A 25,657-nucleotide genomic window follows, 5' to 3' on the forward strand; every position below is an offset into this window, starting at 1 on the left:
CTTTTGCAGAAATTCAGTTTGGTTTGTTGCATTGCTCAAAATGCATGAGTATTTCAATTGTGACCTTTTAGACACAAATTATTTTATTTCTCTTTTGCTACTTTGTGATGTAATTCTGTGCAATGTATGGTTAAGCAGTGACTGAAACTACAGTTGCAGACTCTGAACAGTGATGACTGGAGATTAAACTGTGACAGCAGTCTTAAACTTGAGGGTGTTCAATAAACCCTTCATCATACGCAAGTCTCCTGTAAGAAAGAGGTTGTTTTTTGTTTTTTTCATCCCGCAGTCCCTCCCTCCAGTCTCCCTAAATATGAAATATAAAAAGGGATCTGTCCTTTTTTGTCTCAAAGAGAAATGGGATCATCTGTAAAGGAATGAGACCCAGGAGCCCCTCGACACTATGAAGTCATATGAGGGGGTGGTGATCTAACCCAGGATGATGGGCTGTCAGCAGCTGCAGTTGTAACTGTGCCAAGATGGACAGAATAAGGACTGAAGTATCGAGACACAGAGCAAAGGAGGAGACCGAAAGTCAAAGTTAGAGGGAGAGGAGACGTACTGTAGAAAGCAGGAAAAGGTAGAGAATGACAGAAAGACAGATACCAAGGGAAACGAGAGCCTCAGAAGAGACGGAGGACTGAATTAGAGGGCCGGCCAGACTGGAGCTACTCTGCAAAGCTTTCCCTCTCCGTCTCGCGCCTATTTCCATCTCATCAACCCCCTCCATCTCTGTCATACTCTCTCTTTTCACTCTCATGACATGCCACATCCAAAGCTGAATCAGTGACTGAATGATATTACCTTATGCTAATAACCCTGCCTACCCCAGCAAGCCCCATCATGTGCCTCAAGCAACTGAAATGCAATTCGTCACTCACTTCTGCTTGGCTTTTATTTCCTCCTCCCTCCATTCTGGAATGCCTCCCTCTGATTTCCCATCTCTTATTCTATCCTTCTTTCACTCCTCTATTTAGCTCTATCTCTTGTCTCCGTCTGTCTCTCCCTGGAATGTTCCTTTTTCTTTTATCTCCTTGAATTCCTACTGTCCATGCCAGTAAACAAATCGGCGGACCTGTCGATGAACTCAAAAAGTATAGCGCTAAAATGAACACTGAAGTGACGCCTGTGGTTGTTGGTAGAAATATGCTTTTTGGAAGTTTAAACTAATAATGAATGTGGAGATGTGTGCATCACTAGATTAGATAAAGTTGCACACACAAGCTAGTTTTTACACACTAACTAAATACACCCAGTGTCAGATGTAAGAAAGATAACTAAGCTAACTTACAAAGCTAATATTAGCTTGCTAATACATGGCCAGTCTGGACTAAAGAGTGATATTCCATAAAACCTATATAATGTGTATTTGTATATTAATAAAATATGAGTATTTATACGTACATATATTAATGTATATAAAAGTAACCCTACATATTCCTGTCTCAAATTACAAAACATCATGACGTTGGTTGGGTTAGCATAATCAAATATTTCCCACTCATTCTAAGATGCTTGAATACTGATAACACTGAAGCACAAATATTTATCCATTTATTTATAAATAAAATAAAAGTAATACCTATAATTACAAGTTAAACGTATCGCTTGGCTCCCTAAAAATGTTGGAGATGGATTCATAAATAGCTGCTGCAACTCATTATTGATGTCTTTCCCTGTTCGAAACAGTTACCATGGGGCTGCTCTGATAATAATTCTGACTGCACAAGCCTTCATATCATATTATTAAGATGTTTTCCTGGTTTGGGTTGACATTTAATTTTGCCACCTTACATGTCACCACCTAGCCAACACTTGCTCTCACCTTCTCCCACCCATCGCATCCTCGTCTGCCTCCGATCCTCCTTTCATCCATGTTTTTCTCCGCTCCCTCTCGCCATCTCTGAGTGGTTCTAGCTGTCTTTGATGTCAGTTGTGTGTTTTAATGACTTGGTTGTTGATTGCCCCCCAACCACCCCACCACACCCCACCCCCCCTTCCCTCTCCCCCGTGCCACTCGTTCCTGTCTGCTGGGCCAAAGCCACAGGAGTGCCAACACAAGTCAGATTGCACACACAAGATACTTTGTGTGGTCACTCAGGGGATAAACACTTACCGACAAATGCAGGTATTAGCAGATGTCATCTACATGTACAGAGACATAATGTGCTTGCTCATTTGTGTCGTAAAGGTATATATGCAGATACATCTACACAGTTACATTCTTGCAGAAACACACACACACACACACGTGCATGTATGTAGAGGACAGAGGAGTTTGTTTCACTGCAGTCTCATGGGAGACAGCTGTGTTCTGATGTATTAATCATCTTCATCTCCAGCTTGCTAATTAATGACCCATCTGTCCCCTCTCACTGATGTTCCACTTCAAACTCCCTCATACACAAACACATACACACACAAACACACAAACAGACACACACACATATACACACACACACACACACACGGGGCTGCGACACATCAACCAAATGCTCGTTCCAGTGATGTAACTTCAGGACCAGTTTCAGGGAAACAAATATTAACAGGCACAGGGAGCCACACTGTCTCATCTGCATTCAAGAGCATGCATGAGACCATGAGAAGAGTGTTTGTGGCAACTTTATCAGGGAGGAATCCTCCTCTTCAGTTGCTGTGAGTTTAGGTGGCAGATGTCGTGCGATCAGGCTTGTCCGTGTGTGTGTTTATGTGTGCACTTATGTGGGTGTATGTGTGTGTGTGTTCGTAGGCTTATCAGGTGAGCCCGGGCAGAGTGTCAGATGCGGTAATGGAGGCTTCAAAGACAAGCGCTGCGGTGAGTTCCCTGGCTGCCTTTTACCAAATCCCTCACCCCACCTCCCCACCCTCTCCTTACCCCCCATCCCTGCTGCTGGGACGCAGAGAGGCACACAGGTAGACACCTGGATGGATAAGGAAGGGATGCAAGGAGGGAGATAAGCAGGCAGATAAAAAATTAAGTGGGTGCAAAGTCATACAGATAACAGGCAGACAGAGTAAATCAGGCTGAGCGACAGGCAGAGGAGATACTGGAAAACAGGAGAGACAGACACACAGATGTACAGTCAGACAGTCAGGGTCGTGGCCAGGTGCTTGTCCAGCCCACCTCCCTTTCACTTGCATGAGTAGAGCTACTTCAAACACCCGCCGCTTGTCTGCTGCTTTGTTCTGATGTTCTCTTTGCAGCTGTGGTTGTTGTTGTTGTTGTTTTGATGCCCATCGTCGCCACCGCCATCGTTGATTTGCTTCCTTTGAACGGCAGTTCTATTTCTGGCTCACTATTTGCTTGTTTCCATTTTCATCTTTTGTACTTCATATGTGTTTGAGTGAGTTTATTTATGTGTGTGCCTTTTTTTTTTTGCATTTAACAAAGAATCACAGGTGAGGGATAGTAACTGGGTGTTTGATCATTAAAATTGCAAGTGGAGGTTGATTGGTTGTTAATATGGTTGTTTTGTGGCTTTAAGGTAAAGTCTGACAAAGTCAGGTAGTTAAATTATTATACTATAGACAATATGTTATGTAATAAAACTGCTATACAAGCATTTGTAGCTGTTAAAAAGCACTCAATTACATCAAAGGAGTGACTCTCAAATTTGGTTTCTTTCTAAAAGTACATTATATATTGTTTCAATAGCTGATTTCAAGGTATTTATGAGTCTCAATAAGTCTGATATTTACTGTAACATTTGCTTTAATTCAGCTAGAAATTATTTTAAGATCAAAATACAGTGTATAGATTAGATATAGATTTTGGTTAGATTTCTTTTAATGCAGAAAATTTTTGAAAAAAATGATTTGTATGTGATTGTATTTCAACATGTCAGCAAAATAGTATGGACACATCGTTTCATGACCATTGTGGTAGAAATTATCCATCCTTGACCCACCCTGCACTATTTTTACCAGGAATGTTGCAACATATTCTGTTTTACAGGCCTCCATAGTATTTTGGACCCATTTACTAAACTATTTTAAATGACTGGTTGCCAAAAATTAGCAGTTATACATGTGTAAAGAGTTTTTTTTTTTTTTTTTGCATGGATTTCATATGTTGTAAAGTAACCCTCAAGCAATGACCACAAGAAGAATGAACAGAGTAGGTCATTAATATGTGACTATAATGTGACTGACTCAAAATTTGTATATAATGTAATGTATTGAGAAAACCTTCATTAGTAAGAACCGACATCTGTTTGCTCCTTTTAGTGTCATTGGATTATCAGTGCAGTGATAATGTAGCATTATGATTAGTATAATTTACAGTATAATTATATATACTTATAGAATGGTATGCCTGTCAGTAGGATGTACGTGAACTAGTACTTATTGGGTATTAGGTTGATGACAGGGCAGGGATAAGACGAAGTTCACCAGACCAAAAGCATCAAGTATATCGAAAAGTAAAACAAAGACACTTCTGTCAGACTCATGTAATTAAGAACAATTGTAAATTAAGAAATCACGATATTATAGCGGTCAAGTTTTGGCTAGTGCCTATAGCTGTCATGTTAAAAATCTCAACTGACACTGATGGGTATGGCTATGGTGTTGATGCATCCATAATCTAACCTGTCCTGTCCGTGCACAACTCTGACTACTTTGTTAATGTTATATCTTGTCTCCTCCTTTTTCTTCTCTTGTCTCCTTCCCTTTCCTCCTCCCTCAGCAAACCCTGGAGAACAACCTGACCAACCTGGTGAAGAGGAACAGCGAACTCGAAAACCAGATGGCAAAACTCATCCAGATCTGCCAACAGGTTGAGGTATGCAACATGTCTTTGTGTTTGTGTCTGTAGTTGTTTACAGAAGGCAGTGATGCTTACCGATGAGTGTGAGAGGAAAATGATGTAGAAATGAGGCAGGGGTTTAATCTTGATTTTTTTGTTTTGTTTGTTTGTTTGTTTGTTTCATGATAAGGGAAACCAGCTGGGGGGATATTTGCACGTGATTAAAACCTCAGTTGGGTTGGTTGAAAGACAGTCACTTGATGTAACTTAGCTCCCCTGCCACACCTCTAAAGCTGCCCAGGATTTTAGGTAAAGCCGATGCCGTCCCTCATCCAGCACTGTCGATGCGTCGAGCTTCAAACACAGTCTCATAAGAAGCTGGGGTTTCACTTTTTGGTCCCTGGTTCATGAATAACTCACCAAGACACAAGGGTTAAGGCCTTAGCCTGGGTGAATTCTCTCTCTCTCTCTCTCTCTCTCTCTTTCTCTCTCTCAGAGAAACCATTAACTCCCAAGTCTGTCACTGTTATTGATTGTATACAGTTTACTGCCTTTGCTATTTGGGCAACTGCTCTGAGGCCCTGCTCCTTACACTTCATCTAATACAGTGGAAGACTTCTAATTGAGGAAGCACAGTGGTAGAAATTGGATCTCCATCCTTTTCCATCTTTCTTGCTTTTTTTCCTTTCTTCTCTCTCTCTTCTCTTGTACCATGGTTGTGGTTGTGCTAACAATAAAATCAGCACTCCATTCTTTCAGTTCCCTTCACCACTACTGATCAAATATTGATTAGTCTCAATTTTCAAAGTGAATTTCAGTTCCTTACCATGGGTTCATAAAGGATGAGTATAGCAATGTTTTTTTTTGGTTTTTTTTACAGACTTGGAGGCAAAAGACAAAAGAAACTGTACTTAAAGTGACAATAGACAACATTTCCCCCTAGCGTTTCCAAGTGTTATTAATGTTGATGCCACTGTCGCAAGGAAGAATGAAATGCGTCTCACCACTGCTCATTTTGGAAAGGTCACAGCCAGGAAATTGTCAATGGACAATGACTTGCTTGTTTCTGGCTGCTAGCGGTAGTGCTAGCAACATGGTTAACACTACCAGCTGCTGCTGTCCAAAGCAAGAAACAAGAATCACAATTTGAACTAAAACCCCTGATCTCGGAGCCAAGATGAAGGCAGATTGAAACACCTGGCTTTATTAATAAGTAGGCAGTCTACCAATAGCTACCGGGGAAAACAAAGGCACTATCCTCTTTCTGTTTTGGTTGCACAATGGCAGATGCACTTCCTTTGTGCCGTTCCGTGGAATTTCATGCCCTGTGGCAGAAAGGATTGGATAGTGAAAGCAAGGCCTATATCGAACCAATCTAAACACAGATGGTGTCATTATTCTATAGCCATTACATTATGCAATCAACATTTACTTCATAATGATAAGTTAGAACCAAAAAGTTGTCTATTGTCACTTTAAGAAAGAGAACAGAGACATTTACACCCAGACTTATCCATACAATTGGCTCTATATAATCACAGATTCACAATCAAGTGACTGACGTAACGCAAAGCAGCGAAAATGAAACCACCGTGTCTCAGTGACCTCTTGTACTTTTGCCGTTGGTAGCTCTCCAGACAATCTGATTCTAACCATGACTCAAGAACAAAGAATGAGCTGGAGTAGCTCTTGGCAACCATCCACTCTCAAACCGTTTAAAGGGGTAGTTATGTAATTCAGACAACTTCAAACTGTGGAATGACCACTTTGCTGTGGGCAAAGATACAACCAAAACCTCTTGTGAAATACTCCCTAGTTTCAAGGTGCTAATAGCTTAACGTAATGCTTTTAATGTGTCATAAGATCAGAGTTGGTGCCTCTTCAAGGTCATTGTCTGAACTGCACTTTTTCATGCATCTCACTGTGTTGAATATTATTTTTAGGATGAATTATTGTTACAACACTCAACAGTTTAATTCCCACTGGTGCCAACCATATAAGAAATTTACGCTCCCCAGTCAAAGCCAATATGATTATCTGTCAACTGGCATATATCTTTCAAGTGGAAACTTTATTTGACTTGTCATAAGCTAGTGATGTTTCACAGCTCACCCTGTTCAATTTAGTGACAACCTTGGAGAAGTGTTTGCACTCCGGTATCCTTGCATGAACCCGTACCTGGCTGCAGAAAATTATACCCCAGACAATCTTGTCACTGTTGACCTCTTGGGCTCGTGCTGTGATTTAATGGAGGTACTGTGTGAAGCCAGGCTGAGAGTACTAATGCTTAGCCATCGAGTGTTGTCTGGTGCTGCATCACTAATGCGTGCATGCTCAAACACACACAAGCACAGACTTTCTGTGGGTGTCGCACCCACTCTTAATAAACACCATCATTTCTCTGTGAGATTTGACATTAATGGCCGCAGAGGACAAATGCACTTTGGTGCCGCCATCACTCTGTGCACAGTTCATTTCTTATTAGCCGGGCATGACTCCATTTTCTCGGAGTCACGCTGGGGTCCATGAAACCGAACTCATGCAGCCGCTCACCCAATCAAAATTAAATGATCACTGTGTGATTCATTAAATACAGACAAACTGTTCATGAACAGTGCATACCAATGTCGCACCACCGACAACAACAACAGCGACAACAACAGCAGCAGAATCTCATCACTTATTCATCAAAAAGAAATGAGGAGCAATAGCATGGAGGGGAACATGCTCCGCTGACTCTTAAGCAAATTATTAAAAGAAACTATATGTTTTCCCGCTCTGTTTATACAGAGCTGTTCTCTTATGTGATGCCAATGTCAAAAGACGAGTATAATTATGGACAGGAGGCGTGAGGGAGTGTAATGTTTTTTGGTGAGTTCATATTAACGTGCAATAGCTCTTTATGGATGGCTGGAGGAGAGAGGAGAGGACAGGCAGACAAATGAGGAGGAGAAAAAGATGGAGAAAGAAGGAAAGGAAAGGGAAGATAAAAGGAAGAGAAAGAGCAGGTTTGAGAGGGCAAGCAGAGGAATTTTTTTTAAAAAGAGAGCGATTTGGTGAGAGCGAGAGAGAGAGGTGTGTGCAAAGTAAGAAATCTCTGAAGGGTTCTGAGTGTGACCTGGATTCCTCTCCTCCTTTGTTTGCATCATACTGTATTGGTGCCAAAGATATGATCAAACACTGTGTGAATCAGCTTCCTTTGTGTCAGCGCACACAGCAGCGATGCAGCCCCGTTCTCCGGGGGTTCTCTTCAGGGCGTCGACTTGAAGAAGTGTAGGATGTTTCTTTCTTGGGAGGTCTCTCTCCTTATCACAATATTTGGTGTAGGGTTGTTAAATCCGTTGTTGTGATAAATGGCATTCAGAGTAATGTTCAGCATTCTTGAAGACATTGAGCAAATGGCAGCATTCTGGAGCATTTGCAATGATTGTTGTTGAGCTAAAAGACTCATTGCATTCATTCAATGCTGTGGAGCTGGCTGAAGGTTAATGAGCAGCAGAGAAGAGAAACTTAAAGAGGCTGTTCAGTAAAGAGCTTTTCACTAAAAAACCACTTGACCAGCCAAAGTAAAAGCTGAGATGATACTCATAGTCATAATAATATGCTACCTCTCAATAACAAATACTGTATGTTTGAAGCTGTTTTACAGTATGAGTATGAGCAGAGTCCTTTCCCACAGTTTCTTCCTTTCCTTTGTCACAACAACCAGCCCGCCCTCTGTGATGTAAATATGTCACCAAATTCCAATAGTAAGTCTTGGTTTCACTCCAGCCACCGCTTTGAAGCAGTAGAAGTTTTCCCCTCTTTCTTCAAATGGACATATCAAAGGATGCACTCATGAGTTCTTTTGTTTCTTGCCACTTTACAAGTTTCGAGCAGATTTCCATTTAATTCCCAGGGAGTCTCCTCTTTCATACTTAAATAATGTCTCCTTAAAGGCTTGTGCATGAGACTCAGAGCATCGTCAGTGTATTGTGAAGCTCTTGATTTTGTGTTTTAACGTCTCCCTCCTCTGAATACATCCCGCAACTTGACAGTTGATCAAATCGTCTGTCTTTGTGTCTCACTGTACCCTCTGTATTCTTGCTCTCTGTATCTGTGCTCACTGCGGTGACGGTTCAGCTAACCCTCCTGAAAGCAGAGAATGCGTTGCGATGAGGTGTATTCGGTAGCGGCTTTTTGATGAGGGCCCTCCCTCATCAGGCGTATAGCTCACCTATAGCTTATGCAGTGTATGTCATGACGGGGAACGTATCCTCCTGACATAGCTTTGAGGAAGCAGTCAAAGCAGCAGCCAGTTTTTCCAACCTGTACAATTGTGTTGCCATCTGGAAGGAAACTGAATTAGCTCTCTGTTAAGGTTTTGTGTCTATGCATGTGTGTGTGTGTGTGTGTGTGTGTGTGTGTGTGTGTGTGTGTGTGTATTAGGACTGATGTGATTCTTTCTTTTTTCCATCAGACAGAAGCCTAGTGGGTTTTAATGCTCAGACATGTATGTCTACTGATTAAACAATGAGCTGTAAGTCATTAGCCAATATCTGCCTAGGTTTATTTACACTGAAGCTGGTCCCACTGTGTGCAGAATATAAATCAGCTGTGTGGAGATGGCTGTAATGCTGCCTAATCCTTTGTATCAGGTCTCATTTCGCCCGTCTTTACCTTTCTACTGGAGCAGTGGTGAGATAGAACAGTCCACTGATGCTGTTTGTCTTTGCTATATTTCTAAAGCCATTTGTGGTTTTCACTTTCAGCTGCACGTGGGTCCATCACTGCAGTGGGATAATGGCACATGATGAAATCTGTGTTTTAGCTTTTAACAGATGGCCACACCATGATTTCATTTCTCATTTATATTTACAACATTTTAGTAAAAATTGCAGATGATATGATAAAGATAAAGAATCATCGACAAGAATAAGAGTCCGCATTCAGGCTGTGTGAGGCCATGCCACAAAACTACATTTATTCCTTCAATAGGAGAGTCTTGTTATATCTACTTTCACATTAGCGCAAACCTAAACCTATGATGATTATCATCTATGGTAATATCCTTGATGATTAATCAGTGATCAGTGATGTTATGTGTCAAGCTGCCCTGGTGAAAGGAAGACAAAATGTTAAAAGTAAATGTAGTTAGAATATAAAAGCTCATAGGAACACTTTGTCAGGTTATAAGGCCAGTCGTAAAAAATTCATTTCCAATTATCACCTCTATTTGACATAACATCTACAATATATGCCTCACAGTGGCATTTTTCTTTTACTCTGCTGCACCCATAAAGCCATTCTTCCCTGTTTAAGAGCCAGGTGCCATTCGGGGCATCATAAATCTGCAGGAACAGTCCCAGAATCTGTGGGCAGCATCAGAGATAAAGCTGTCAGACTGAATCCTTGCATCTGTTTAAGGACATCATGTCTGGGAGACACTGTTGGGGACGGGGGACGGGGGACGGGGACGGGGGGCAGTGAGAGAGAAATTGAAGTGGTCAGTGAGGGCCAGACAGAAAGGGGGGGATCCAGTCAGACAGGTAGAATAAAAAGACGAGAGGAAAAAATAAAGAATAGGAGCCTGCAGGAGAGGCTGATGGGAGTGGAATGAGCCTAGAATTGATATCAGATGTGAGGGGTTTCAGTGTGAGCAAGAGGTTAACAGCTGTTCTGAACCTGGACCACTCCTCGCTAAAGTTTGGAATGGGAGCCACTTTGGCAAGAGTAGTTCATTTTGGGAGCCATACATTGTTCAATTGTCTGTGCTCGCTGTGTTGTCTGCTGGTTACTCCAGATGTCCACATTTAGAAATTGGTGGGTGTGAGTAAGGCCTATAGGCAGTATGGCTAAGTTGAATATGACAATATTAATCAGGATATCTCCAATATGAATGTATATCACAAGGTCGAAAAAATATCTGCATGCTCATTAATGAAATAATCGAACTGAGCTTCAGTGCTCTTAAATCTCTGTTAAGTTTTTAAGGGCAACTTGCCTTGAATCATGAACTTGGAGACAAGTATAAACTGGTGAAAGTCACTACAAGCTAATCATGAAATATCTCATCTCCCAGCCCCAGCGTGACTATAGACTGTGTAACTGCCATAATTGGTCAAAGATTACATTGCCAGGCTTTCAAAATGTTTTTTCTTAGATTTATGTAGAACTGCAGTCAGCCATTAACTTCTTAAACTCCTACGTTTCTACTTAGTTCAACTACCCAACATTAGAAAATCATTTTTCCATCGTGTGAAAGTATTACATGCCTGTATATATTCTCTTTCTACTCATTCCAACACTTCAAATCCAAACCTTTTTTTCTCAGTGCATCATTATGTCAAATTTAAGTCTGCAAGATGTTCTTGTAGGAACCTTGCAAATCATTTTATACACCTGCTTTAGTGTGGAAACTTTGGGATCTCCACAAGAATTTAAAATACAGTTGCGTGGGTTGGAGTTTTGTTAACACAACATGAGTTTGTAAAGATTCAGTGCAAGAAAAGAAATTGGGATTTGTTCTGGCGGGTGGGCAGATGATTTACCAGCATTTGCGAGGGTCTGTGATGTTATTATGGTGTTTCAGCCGTGAAAGTTTTTGTGACAAATGCACATAGCATTATCAAGAGGGAATGAGAGTTGCAACATCATTAAAATTCACACACACACACACACACACACACACACACACACACACACACACACACACACACACACACACACACACAATTCAGTGCACTTATCTGGAGTCAACAGAGTTTCTCAAGAATCGCAATGTAGTGAGAGATTACAATGCTGAATCACAGTATCAGGGAGGAGTTTAAGAGGCAAAGAGTCGCTTCATTTTGACTTCAGCGCACCCCTGTGTGATTGACAGCATCCGAATGAGTGGCACTCCGCTCGGCCACGCATCAGACACGCCATTACTCGCCGAAACAGCAGCGAGTGGGTGGCGCGTGACTGTCACCTGAAGCCAGAAAAAAAAAAGTAATTGCATAACTTGTAAGTGATGCAGTACTTATTTCCGCCGTATAAAAAAATATGGGTGAATAAATTTAATCATAACGCCACCAGCACCACATAATGCCTGAGCTGAACTCATTCTAATGATGTATATGTGAATGAAGTATGCTGTACGTGCTCAGTGTTACCCACCTATAAGAGAACCATAGGTGGAGGATCCAGTGAAGTGTACTGTGATGCACACCTGTTTTTATATAATTATCCTGTTGTCTGATTGTCCTCTGATTTTGATCATAATGCTCCAGATACAGTTATCTAATTCTAGTTAGTTGCTAATTATGTCATGTTACCTAATAGAGTGTCACATGGCTGTGATTCTTTTTTTTTTTTTTTTGATGAATGTCGTACACTTCCAGTAAATGCCAGCTGTATTATAGCAAAATGAATTTGCATGTGAGAATACACACACATGGACCACGATGAATGAATAAGTTGTGTGACGGATCTTGTTTGCAAAGATGTTTGCAATAATCCCAATATGAAATGATAATCCCAATTAGTTTGCTTAGAGTCTTAATAATGCTATCAATCATGTCTTCAGAAATGGGTTTAATGGTGGTGCACTGGTTAGCAGTGGTGTCGCCTCACAGCGAGAAGGTTCTGGGTTCGAACCTGCCCTCCAGGTATTCCAGCTTCCTCCCACAGTCCAAAGACATGCAGGTTAGGTTAAATGGCAATTTCTAAATTCAAAAAAGTGTAAATGTGAGTTTGAATGGTTGTTTGTCTCTATATGTCAGCCTTGTGATGGACTGGCCATCTGTGTAGGTTGTACCCCACCCTCGCTCAATATCAGCTGGGGAGGATAAGTGGTATGGATAATGAATGAATGTCATCAGAAATTGGGATATAAGATCCATTTATGATTAGACTTTCTAGCCTCTTAAATTTTCTGTTTCCATTTTTTTTCCCCTTCAGTCTGTCTCACAGTGTTTTCACACATTTTTACAATAATTTTCATCGCAGGAGCAGCTGGAAAGTTCTTCACATTGAATGTTTTCAATCTTGCTGCGGTTGCTCATCACATATTCCAATAATAGAGCGACACTTTAACATGGAGTTGGCACTGTGATTTCAGTGCACCTGCAGAGGAGCCTGATGAATAGGGAGATGCTCAGTAGGTGACAGTGTTTGTGTTGCAGGGAGTAGATAATAATGTCGGGAGCTGGCAGAAAAGGAGGAGGACGAGTTTTTTTTGTGCGAGGTGAAACAGGGGGAGGACGGAGATGAAGATTGTTTCTGTAACTCTAGCCTGCCAAGTAGCTCAATTGTAAATCAAAGTGATCCTGGACGTCTGAATTTATCCTGTTTAATTACTAACCTGCAGTCATCATAATATGACTCTGTGCCGAATTAATTGTGTGTTGGCGTGCATGCGGACGTCTGTGTGTGTGTGTGTGTGTGTGTGTGTGTGTGTGTGTGTGTGAATAATGAGGCTTAAGTGGATCGCCGTGTTGTAATGAGCTTTGTGCAGTGATGAGTGGAACTTGGTTGTTAGAGTAAGTAGTTGGATGGTCTGCAGCGTGACATAAAGTCACAGCCCTGTAGAATTTATGGATGGAGAATTAATCAAAATTGATCAAAATGTATATTATTAATAATGATACTGTTATAGTTTAAAGATATTAAATGGCCTCATATTTTATCTGTAAAAGTAAAGAAAATTTAAATACCCAAAGCCCATTGAATTCTGTTCTGTATTCAACAATGATAAAACAATGTTAAAACAAGTCATTTGTTTAAAATGGGATGAACAAAACTCACTGTAGACAATCAAGGAGATGCTGATGACTGATTCACTATTTCTTCATTCAAACGATTTTTTTAATTTTATTTTATTTTCTATTATGAAGCCCTTTCAAATCCAAAATAAACAAATCCTCTGCCTCAGTTTCAGTATCCTGTAGTTGGGGGCATTTAAAGTGATTAAAATCTCAAATCAACAAACAACTGTGTCTTTAAAGAATCTTTGTGATTTTATTGTCACAATGCACAGTTTGATTTGAAAGTAACCTTTGCATCGCTTAAAGATGGCCACACCCAGTCAGAGCAGTTAAAGGGTCTCTCCTCAATGAATTCTCTGCTGTATTACTGTATGAGAGCTGCCAGCTAAGCAGTGCTCTCGCTACAGTCAGTGCACTGCCGAAAACGCTCACCAGTGCTTTTGTGACAACAAACACTGTAGCGTCTAGTCAAGCAGTCAAAGCAGCAGTGTTGTTTGTGAATGCCTGTGTGACCATTAAGGCCTGTATCTGAAATGAAATCCTTTTTTTTTTTTTCTGGATAGCTCTGAAGTTGCCTGTTTTGAGTGAAAGCTTCCCATAGTCATCGCTCAGGCTTGTTGAAAGTATATTGTGGAGAAAATCTGTAATTTCTCTGATGTTCTGAATTGGCTCCCGCAGACAAAATAGTGGTGACTCCTGTCATCGCAGTGGAGGACTTGCACTTAGAGCACAACTCCAACTTTGTGGCAATTTCATCTTAGATCAGTGCATGGGAACTTTTTACATCCTGACATCAGTGGATAGCAACACAGTGTGCAGTTTGTATGTGGAAAATCGTGATAAAGGAACAGACAGAGCAGTGATGAGGTTTCTTTCTGTGCCTTGTGCATTTAGATTAAAGATGCTGGTGAAGCAGCAATCACAGGCAGCTATATGGTAAACCATCAGTCCTCACTGTGACATTTCAGATGTCCCTTAATGAGAGAAATTCAGTTTTTCTGTTCTCCTCATTGCCTCAGCAGTGAAGTCGGAGCAGCACATCCGAACTTTTTTTTACCATTTGAGCCCCCGTCATAGCTGTTTCAGAAACTTTTGGAACTGTAATTGTGTTTTACAGTTGGCAGGCCTGTTAGTAGTGGTTCAGCATTGCAGTTTAGCAAACACCCTTAATGTTTCAGTAACACCCACCCACCCACACGACTTTGGAGTTGGCTGTTCATTTAGTGTTGGCCTGAGATGATGAACTGATGACGAGTTGCCTTGGCAACTTTGGTCCTAAAATAATCACAGAATCTATTAAATTGGCATGGTGTGGGTATTTTTTTAATCGAGAGTTGAATATTCCAACAATCCTCAACCTATTTCTTGTTTGTAATGAGTGAAATAAACATGTTTTAGAAAAAAAAAGTGTAATTATGAATTTCATGTGGCACTTTCTCAGCACATTGCAGTCTGTGGTGCATAATAAGATCCTACCGTTACGTACAGGAACAAGTGGTGGTTTAAATGTACCCTTTTTTATGAGCTGTGATAGACTTTCCCTCCAGCAAGAAACAGAATATTTTAGTTTAATATTCCATCTACATGTTACACTGAGTTGTTCTTCTCTCACTATACCTACAATGCACACTAAATTGGTGGCTGTAGACCAATCACTTCATCAACAGTATGTATTAGTTTTTTTTCCCCCTGGATCAATGTGCGCTTTGTAATGTATAATGATTTATGGTGTTTCCAGTGACATAATTAAAGAGTTGGAAATGGCATATCTTTCTTTAGTTCACAAGTTAATTCTAATCCAGGTGCACATCTTGATGGAGGCGGCTTTTCCATGTGTGCAGAATGCATAACGAAACCCAAAATCGAATGACGTGATCTGTGTGTAAGTGATGATATGAATCATCCTGGCTGCCAAACCAGAAATCTTACAAAGCTCCTGTCACAAAGAGAGAGCAAGAAAAACGAACTCATGTGACAAACACAAAAAAATATAAGACACATTATGGCGGGGTTAGTGTGATTCAGTGTGTTCTCGAGGGCGTCTTAATTTGCTTTTTCACATGTATATCTTCTGCTCCTCTCTGCAGGTGAACACAGCCATGCATGAAGCTAAGCTGGTGGAGGAGTGCGATGAGCTCGTGGAGATCATTCGGCAGAGAAAGCAGGTCATCGCTGTGAAGATCAAAGAGTCCAAGGTATAAAGTTTTACCCGGCATGCCTTTATACTCAGTCAGTTTCGGGTCTAACTTGAGAGAGAAATTTGAGTTGAAATTAGGAAGATAGGTGGTTTCCGCGTGCTAAATCTACACTGACATGATTGTAACATTTAAATGACATTGGAGTCATGTTTCTGACCAACTAATGAATGTAAGTCAAATAAGATTTTCACCACCAACTTCGTAGAAAATTATGTCTGTCTGCTGTTTGGAGCTGAGCAGGTCCCACAAGTTTCTTCTGAAAAATGTACTGTGGCTCCTTAAAGTTGTGTTGAAGGATAAGTTACGGTGAGATTTACAAGCCCCTTTGACAATACACGTCATCAATTGATTCATTCAACAATATTGATTAATGCAGTTTATAATAGAGGTATGGATTTATTGCATTCACATTCCAGTGGTTCACTCATACTGCATCAGTTCAAACAGTTACGGCTCACCGCCCGTTGAAGAAGCCAAACTGACAAATACATCTTTAAGAAACTCAGCCCTGGGTCACAGTCCACCGGTAGAGAGGCTTTGTTTTTATACAGGAGAATGAATACAAGAGCAGCAGTGCTATGGACAGAATATATTTGCTCTGGTTTTTTTTTTCTTTTCTTTTCTTTTTTTTTACCTCTGTAGTTGCCTGCTTGTTTACCCAAACATATCTCACATGGATGCTTCAGGAGACAAGTGAGGAAAAAGAGAGAGGGAGCAGTAACGGCCTCTCGCACAACCAAAGAATCTGAGATGACAGCAAAAACTGCTCTGAACTTCTTGCTGATGTTTCAAAGAGAGTCCAGGACTTACTGTACAGACATGTGTGTGTGTGTGTGTGTGTCTGTGTGTGGTGTTGTGTGTGTGTGTGTGTGTGTGTGTGTGCTGTGGTGCTTGTGCTGTGTGTGTGTGTGTGGTGTGTGTGCCGAGGTGGATATGAGTGTGTGCCCCCCACCACCACCTCCCACCCCCGAGTGCCTAAGGTTTCAGGGCAGAGGCAAACTCTTAATCTCACCCTCCCAGAGGTGAAGTTTTAAGCGCTTGTGGAGGATGCTCTGAGGCAGCAAAAGAGCTTTGTCGAGAGATGAAAGATTCCCAAACACTGAACACAAGGACTGAAGTAGGTGTGTGTGTGTGCGTGTGTGTGAGAGAGAGAGAGAGAGAGAGAGAGAGAGACAGAGACAGAGACAGAGACAGAGAGGGAGGAAGTGTGTCAGAGTGTGTCCGCAGTGATTGCAGACAAAATGCAAGGCTTGTTCTCCTGAGAGTCTGGGTCTGTAAAAGGCTGTCTAGGAGAGGGAAGAGGAGTGAAATGCAGGAGACGGAGGTAAGTGGGAAAACACCAGAGGAGAGCTTGATTGATGTCAGCTCCAGGACAATGTGTTAAGATTTGAGGTAGTTTAAGGGTCAAGGAAGATGAATCAACCTTGAGTAATTCAAATAATCATAGGTGTGTTAAAATGGATGTTTGCCAGAGGAGAGAGGAGAGGAGAGGAGAGGAGAGGAGAGGTCGTTTGAAGCATTAGAACAAACTACTAATGCTGTCATTTTTCTGTTGAGGACAGTGTCAGAAAGGGAAGTGTTCAGAGGTGACTCTGCAACAGAATAACAGGATTATTCAGGCTTGTTCATGGTGAGAGGAGCCGTGCAAGGTGCTCTCATTCTCTGTCTCACCTCCACTTAACAAGCTTTGTCTCTCTCTAAGGAGACTCAGCAGTCATGCCTAATCTCTCCCTGCCAAAACAAAACACACACCATTCCCATGGCCTGACGTGTGCATGCATTTTTTTTTTTATCATATGACTGCCTGTCTTTCAGGCATCTTCTTTGCTTCTCTGTCTTTCATTCTCATTTTGAAAACTATTTTAACTGCTCCTTCATAGACTTGAGGATTAACAACTCAAATCCCTTTTTGGGTTTTAAGATATTTCCACCTTATGTCTAAAACCAGCTTTGCCGCTGACAGTCCATTATGTGAGTTTTATAAGGTTAAGGCGAGTAGAGACAGAAAAACGACAGCATTAGGCATTTGTCGAAATGCCTAAAACAACCTATGTTTACATTTACCTGACAAGGAAGGACCTCATCTGTCTGGCTGCGTGACTCATAGTATATCAGAGGCAATGCCAAAAGTCGGGTGGTGTAGTTATGGCATCAAAAAACCTTTCAGGGGTGGTGGTTAGCGCCGATCAGAAGGTCACTAATAGGAGGTCTGCGGTCCAGATCTGAATCCAGACCCTGTCTTCTCCAGACCTGGCCCTATAACTTATATAACTAGAACTATAAATCATTCCTACAGGTTGATAGGCTAATGAAACACTTTACTACTTCCACTGCTTCTCTGGTAGATGTTAGTTAGCTACCAATGAAGATACGGTAGCTCGGTTTTTAAGCTAATAAAATACAGAGTAAAAAAAAAAAAAAGTAAATTTGTTTGCAAAAAAATCTTTTGCTGTACTCAACAGTACAATATTCAATTGTATATGTATGTGTTTGTATTGATAACCCAACTGTAATACTGATGGGCCGGCACTTCAATATTTAAGCTTTGATTAGATTGCTCTATTTCAGCTAAGGGTGATGCAGACACTGCAAGTTGAGACAGACAAAAACACCTACACATATACATACACGCACACGCACACGCACACGCACACACACACACACGCACACAAAAACACACACACACACACACACACACACAGACACACACAGACCATGCCATATTGTCCATTATAGTGAGAGAGAGGGAGCAATCACCTCTAAAATGTTTGCGGCGTATGTTTCCAAATAATAACCCATCCATTAAACCTGTCTCGCCTCTCCTCTCCGTGTGGTCAACAACCTGCTCAGATGTCGTTTATAGTGACAACAGATTATGGTGGACTTAGTGGAAAAGCAGCTAAGAAGTCGACTGAAAACTCCATTAAGTCGCCAGCTTAGAGAGGCTTCTAAACAGGAGCAGCTTTTTTCCAGCAGTAGAAAGCCAGTGCACATTAGATAGTGTTTTGATTTTTTGAGAGCTTCTGATGACAAGCTCTTAACCAATTGCCACCCAGTCATTTTTTTTTTCTTTCTCAGAATTCTTCTTTATTCAAGTGCTGCAAGACAAAATGCATTTCTGGAAATATAAATGAGTAATCCTTTCAGTGCACTCATAATTGTAGATGTTATTTGGTCTCTTTTAAGTTTTATTTTGTGTTGAGAGATTTGGGTTGTTGTTCGTTGCTGAAAGTGTGCTGTTTTCACACAGTGAGCCCACGTCACTTCACTGTTTGCCATTTAAAAGTTCACTAAGGTTTCATTTAATCACCAGTGCTGAGATGCACTCCATACCAAAGCTGGTATTTTATCCTACAGCTCACCTTTCGTTTACAGGCTTGGCGCTCATAAGCAGCCGGTGTTATTTCCTGTGGAGAGTTTCATCAAACTAAGTTAATTTGGGGATCAGGATATGAGCCATAATGAAGATAAATAGATTACTTAAATTTGGAATTAACATAGAATGGCTTCCTTATGCTCAGTCGGAAATTATATTACAGTACAACCATTGACAAATTACAGTCAAAAGGTGCTGCATTATAAAACCCTGTGTGTGTGTGTGTGTGTGTGTGTGTGTGTGTGTGTGTGTGTGTGTGTGTGTGTGTGTGTGTGTGTGTTTGTTTATAAAGAGTCTGAACCCTGACGTGACTGAACTGCCTCTCCTCGTGCACAGCATGGTTTCATTGTAATGAAGACGAAGCAGGTTAATACTGACACTTGTGGGTCAAAATCTTCTCTTTCCTGCTTGGACTTCGGGGCATTGTATTGTGCTGGTGCATTTATCTCCACACCAAGTATATGGAGATAGATAAGTGTTTACAATGCTGAAATAACTGTTGTTTGGTCGGAAAGGGCAAGAGCAAATAGTGGTTTCTAGTCCATCTTGCAAATCTTTTTTTCTCAATATTTAGATCTTAAATAGACGAACACATACGCATACATATATGTAGCACTCTGTACATGTTGTTCTTGCTGTGATTATATCAGATAGCACGTTATGCTGTTTACCTCTGCTCGTCGATTATGCAACACGGTCATGAGGTCAGTGTTGGAATGAAGAGCCAACTCTGTTCCAACTCTGGCCCCATAACCAGGAGTCTGTCCTCTCCGCTGCATTCTTTGTGTCCTCCTGTCTCTGCGCCTGTGTCCGCATCACTGTGTGATTGTTTATTGAGAGTTTTACAGCCGTCGGACACCAGGTCGATAGAGTAGTTACATCAGGGAGACATTTTATGGGTGCGAGGGTTAAATGTTTGGCCCGGCTGAGGATGAAATAACATCCTAATGCAGCTTGTTTCCCCTCCTGTCATCAGCTCCACACGTGAGCTGGGATAATGTCATCTGCTCACTGTGTAATTAATGCTGCATATACTTCAGAGTCCTCATCTCTTGATATTTGTGTCCAACACATTCAGCCTCTATCAAGTGCTGTTTTTCGCTTACAGTGACAAAACTTCAGCCATCGAGAGTTAGCTTCTTGGTTTCACCTAACAGGAATCTTTTTTTTTGGGTAGGGGTGGGGGTTGGAGGTGGTGGTGTGGAGGGTGGGGACTAAACGGATTCCCATCAGTATTTTGGGAGTAATTTGGCAGAAATGCATAATAATATTTTCTGGAAGTGTTGAACATATTTGTAGATTACTGACTGTCAAAATGATGAATACCTCACACTGAATTCACTGGACTAAAGCTGTGATGCATTTGGAGGTAGAAGATGCTCCGAGGCACATATTCATGAATTTGTGCAGTGGAGTGAGGGGGACTTGCCATGAGCAAATAGAAAGTTATTTTTGGCCACAGGAGATGAGCATAAAAGATCAATAACACCAAAGACCTACTTTTTGTTTGAGTTTTTGGGAAGTGGTGATGAAAGACAGTGTACGGATGCAGATTGAGCGAATGAATATGAATCAGTGTGTCGCAACAGAGCAACATGTGCTGTGTTTGTGTGTATTCCAGGTGATGAAATTGCGTAAGCTGGCTCAACAGATTGCAAACTGTCGTCAGTGTCTTGAGCGCTCCAGCGCCCTCATCACGCAGGCCGAACAGAGCCTGAAGGAGAACGACCACGCCCGCTTCCTCCAGACCGCCCGAAATGTAGCAGAGAGGTGGGTGATGTACACAAACATACACAATAGTGATGTAGAACAAGCGATGAAGTCTTTGCTTATATCAATGGCTGTTTGATTGTCATACTTTTTTTTATGACTATACATCACTGGTTAGAGACCTGTTCAGGTGTTCACACCCTTTCACATGCCACTCAGGAATATCTGCAAAAAGACCAGAAACATGAGACACGTGAACAAATGCACTCACAGGCAAGAGCTCTGTCCTCATTTCTGCCGTCCTTGACTTTGTTTACTACTGCAGCCTCCGTCTTTGTGCTGTTGTTCCTTTTGTGCTGTTGTTTGTTCCTTTTTTAAAAGTGTAACATATACTAAGAAGCAGCACTGATTCCATGTGATTTCATTCATTGTAAGTAGAGGCAAGAGCAGAGTGTGTTAGACTGGTCATGCCCACTGTAGTCTCCCTCTCTCTCTTCCTCTCTGTAGAATCACTTGTGTCACACAGTAAAACTTTTTTTATGTATTTGACAGTACAAATTTGTTTTTGTTTTTTTAATCAAATGCCTACAACGAGTTTTCTGTATTAACTTTTTTCCAATCTTAGAGTAAGGCTTACTGGTGAAATCAGCATTATATCAAACCTCTCTGGCTGCTGCGATCAATGTCAGGCCTCCGTTGAAAATCATCTATCATTTAAAGGGCCGGCGCTGCACTTTCTATTTCCACCTGCATCGTTCTGTAGGCAGGCCAGCAGCTTTCTCTCTCTGTCTCTTGCACAGTCAAAGACCTGAGCAAAATCTGCAGCAAGTGTAGCATCTTTTTCTTTGGCCCAGACTCTGTATTTTTTTTTTTTTTTTCCCTAGCACCTGCCTGAGCGCTTTATTGACCGGCTGCTTTCTCCTCACTGAGGAACAAAAGTCTCAAGGACTAGTGCTGGTCTGTGCCCTGCTTTACTCTGCTCTGTAACCCTGCCAGCACTGTGGTTCAGGCTGGCTCCTGCCACAGACGGCTCACTAATGCTCAAAGCAGAAGTAGGCAAAAGTTTCTACAAAGCTGTACAGACTATGGAGTCAGTGTGTCAATGTGTGTCTGGTTTATCTATGTTTTTGTGGACTCTGTGGGTTAACACACAACACCGAGGTAGGGATGTGGGGCAGGAGGCAGACAGATCTGTTTGAAAGTGTGAATTTCCTATATCTTTTATGTTCTCTTTTACATTTTCTTTCTCTCTCACCTTTCCATGTGTCACTGATTCTGTCTACCACCTCTCCCCTCTTGTCACTTCTCCGCTTTCATTTCTCTCCTCACATTTTTCCACCTTTTCATCACCTCTCACCCTCTTTTTGCCCCTTCGCTCGTTTCCTCTCGTCACCTCATCTGACCTCTTGGCCCTCCTCCGCTCCCTCACCTCTCGACCCTTCCTTGTGACATTTTTTTTCCTTTTTATGTCCTCCCATGTCCTGGCCACTATGCTAAAGGGTTGCCATGGCGACGGCCTCCTCCCAGGTACTCATCCCTGACGTCAACCTGAATGAGGCGTTTGACAATTTTGCCCTGGATTTCTCCAGAGAGAAGAAGATTTTAGAAGGACTAGATTACCTAACAGGTAAGAGTTGAGTCTGCTGCCGTCATCATGACAAAATCTTGAAACTATGCTTTGGGTGATTTAATGTTATACAGGACAAATAGTCCTCTCGAGGTTGATGAATTTCTCTGACAATTTGGCATATGAAACCCTTTGTATACTTTGTAACTTATTTACATGTATGCATCCAAGCTAAAAGGTAACTTACCCTATAAGGTTTTCCTATACTAGAAAAAATGAACAATTTATATTACCAGGTTAAGAAATGTATCCCAGCCACCAGCTGGTATGAAATTCATGTAACCTTTAGTGGGTAATTTTTTTCCTCAATCCATCATTGTGTTTCTAAGAATTACTTCTATATTAAATCAAACACTTTAATGATGACAATTTCTTCATTTCCGTCTCACTATGAATCATAATTGTCATTTCCTCCGGATGTAGCTCCCAACCCGCCATCCATAAGAGACGAGCTGTGCACCGCCTCCCATGACACCATCACTGTTCACTGGACGTCCGAGGACGAGTTCAGTGTCACCTCCTACGAGCTGCAGTACACCATTTACACTGGCCAGACAAATTTTATCAGTGAGTCACGTAACACACACACACACACACACACACACACACACACACACACACACACTAATGCACCAGCCCAAAAGAAGCACAAAGAAACTCACTCACCTCTCTGCAGTTACAAAAAGAATTAAACTGGAGCAGCACAATAGTTCCAGTATTCCTCAGTCTTATTTTCAGTGTTTTCTTATGTTCAATATTTTATTCAAACTGTGTTGCATAACCTAGATTTTCTGTCCAGCTTTAGTCTTTGTTGTCCTCCATGCTCGTATTTATAGAGCAACAGAGCTGACTTATCAAGACTTACTTGTTACAAAAATAGGACATACACATATCATGAGGATATGCTTCAAATAGATTCACTATTTAGTATTTGGGATTATGTGAAAACTCTGCAGACACAAGAGATGAGAGTGTAAAATCACTGCTGTCCTCTTTCAACCTCTTCCATTTCTCCCTGTGTTCTAGCTGTTTCATTTTCATTTCAGAGTTGTAAAAATGTCATGATTTATATTTGGAATATTTTTTGCAAGCATTTTAGAAAAGCTAGCAAATTATGCTAAAATTGTTCGTACACTGTCTCATCTTGTGTCATTAATCTGTCTCCACTTAGCCAATGTGAATGCTTCAGTCCCTCTCTTGTTACATATGTTCTGCGTTTAGTTTAGCTGCACTGTACAGTGTGCTGCAATGTTTTGGAGCAGGTGGTTAGATTCTGGTTGCAGATTAAGATCCAACATCACCACCATGTGGCAATATTGCCTGTGTAATCCTTAATGTTTTGGCTCATAACATGAGACCAAATTCCCTTGTTACAGGCAAGCCCACCACCGTGGTCACAAACTGTGTCTAAGATTTTTGCTCCTTTTCCCATATTTTGTATGTTATACCAGAATGAACCACATTTGTTTTCCCATAATTGGTTGACAAATTCACACTGTCCAACTGTAATCAAAATATAAACGACTCATTTGATTGCAATCCTGTAAAATTTGATGAATATTTTCCCACAGTCTGGGTTATGGTGTAAGATTAGTGTACATTTAGATGGCGTCAGTTTTCATGGGTTAGCTAATCACATTATCACTGATTAATTGATTGATTGATTGCTGGGAAAGAAAGACCTCTGTGGAGGATGAGAGCGACAGGAGAGCAGGTGAGGATCTGAGTGGATAATGGTTACATAGGGGAGTTGAAAATTACCACTTACTGATATGAGGAGGATATGATTAATGTATAGGATCGTGCACATTCAAGCATACGCACACACACACACACACACACACACACACCTGCGCCTCTCCCCTCTTTTCCTCCCCACTTTGATCCTTTCATCATCTCCTCTCCTCCCCTCTGTGTAGCCTGACATTTCTCCATCTCAACATGCGACTCAAGTGCCCCAGCCATTTGAAACATCAGGATACATTTCAGCTGTGATAGACTGAGTGACTCAGATATTCAGCAATGTGCTGCCACAGAGCCCTCAGAGATTCACAGGAGAAACTGAGAAAGAGAGAAACCCATTTAGCTTGCCATGCCACTTGAGTTTTTGCCATAGCATTTTTCTCAGACTTTCCAAGTGGCTAAATGCTCCCACTTGAGCTTTATCCTGGCTCTCTCCTTTTCTCTCGTCTGGTCTCATCCTCAGCCTTGGGCCTCCCATGAGGAGGTGAATAGGGGTTTGTGGGGTCTTGTGAACCTTGCCTCTGCAGGAGCATCCAAGCAGAGCAGCAGAAAATAGAATCAGCAAGTGAATCCAAATACCATGGAGAAATGTAAGCAGTGTCAAAACCGCCAAATATGACTGTTAGTAAAGATGTCTGCACTGTAATTGTGTAGCTGCTACCTGTGGCCCATTGCAAGCTGCAAATATCCCAGCCATCCACATATTGTGCATTCACGCCTCTGTAAATGGTTGTTTTCCTTCCTGAGTATTCACATGTAATATTCAGCTTTCTATCCTCTACAATACACGCACACTCAGACATATTGTAGTCAGTCATCTTTTATCTTATGACCTTGATTCCTGCGATGAAGATCAAAACAGATGACAGGAACAGAGAGAACAAGAGAGAAACAGAGTAGCTGAGTGTAATTGTTGATTAATGGATCTAGAAAGGGAAAAGGGTCCGTGTTGATTTGCACTCTCTTTAGTTTGTGCTTTTTACGCCTCCGTGCTGCCGACAGTCGTGACCAGAGGTGTTTTTTGGTTCGTCCGTCTGTCCCATGAACGCAATATCTAAGGAATGCATTGAGGGAATTTCACAGAACACGTTTTTGGCCATAAATCCAGGATTCATACGCTAATTATCACAAGATACACTTAATAACTTTTATTTAATCCCTTCAAAGTCTTCACTACATATATTATATGAGTCTGGACAGACATGGATGTACAGTGCAACTTGACTGTTTGGTGGAATTACAGCCGCAAGGCAGTAATTCTAGTATGTCAGACAGTAACTCTGATGTAAACACTATGTTTATATGACCTTAATAATTAAATGCTACATCCTAATGGTTTCATCAATAACATGACACTAAGAGGTAATGATGGCCATAAACATTGTGCTGATACAAATTTAACCAACTGCTCAGATTGATGTCAGGGGCCTCCAGTGGTTGCCTGGCAATCTCACAGATTGCCAGTTCAGTACACTATTTCCCGTATCACTGTTTAGAGTAAACAAACCAGATATAACATGTTCATTA

The 25,657-nt window shown here is 41.3% G+C and overlaps 1 protein-coding gene across 4 annotated transcripts in view; it reads left to right on the plus strand.

Moving 5' to 3' along the window:
- mid2 (midline 2) overlaps positions 1 to 25,657 on the plus strand; it is a 143,301-nt gene that overhangs the window by 95,275 nt on the left and 22,369 nt on the right. For 3 of the 4 annotated variants that reach the window (XM_022760089.1, XM_022760087.1, XM_022760086.1), the window contains 6 exons: positions 2,750 to 2,815; positions 4,688 to 4,783; positions 15,564 to 15,671; positions 20,672 to 20,820; positions 22,260 to 22,387; positions 22,811 to 22,954. In XM_022760089.1, coding sequence (XP_022615810.1) covers positions 2,750 to 2,815; positions 4,688 to 4,783; positions 15,564 to 15,671; positions 20,672 to 20,820; positions 22,260 to 22,387; positions 22,811 to 22,954 — 691 coding nt within the window. The remainder of the gene's footprint in view (positions 1 to 2,749; positions 2,816 to 4,687; positions 4,784 to 15,563; positions 15,672 to 20,671; positions 20,821 to 22,259; positions 22,388 to 22,810; positions 22,955 to 25,657) is intronic. The other variant, XM_022760088.1, reaches the window with a different exon arrangement.

This window comes from Seriola dumerili, unplaced genomic scaffold, assembly GCF_002260705.1.
Source record: "Seriola dumerili isolate Sdu_G_001 unplaced genomic scaffold, Sdu_1.0 BDQW01000331.1, whole genome shotgun sequence".
Classification (NCBI taxonomy): Eukaryota; Metazoa; Chordata; class Actinopteri; order Carangiformes; family Carangidae; genus Seriola; species Seriola dumerili.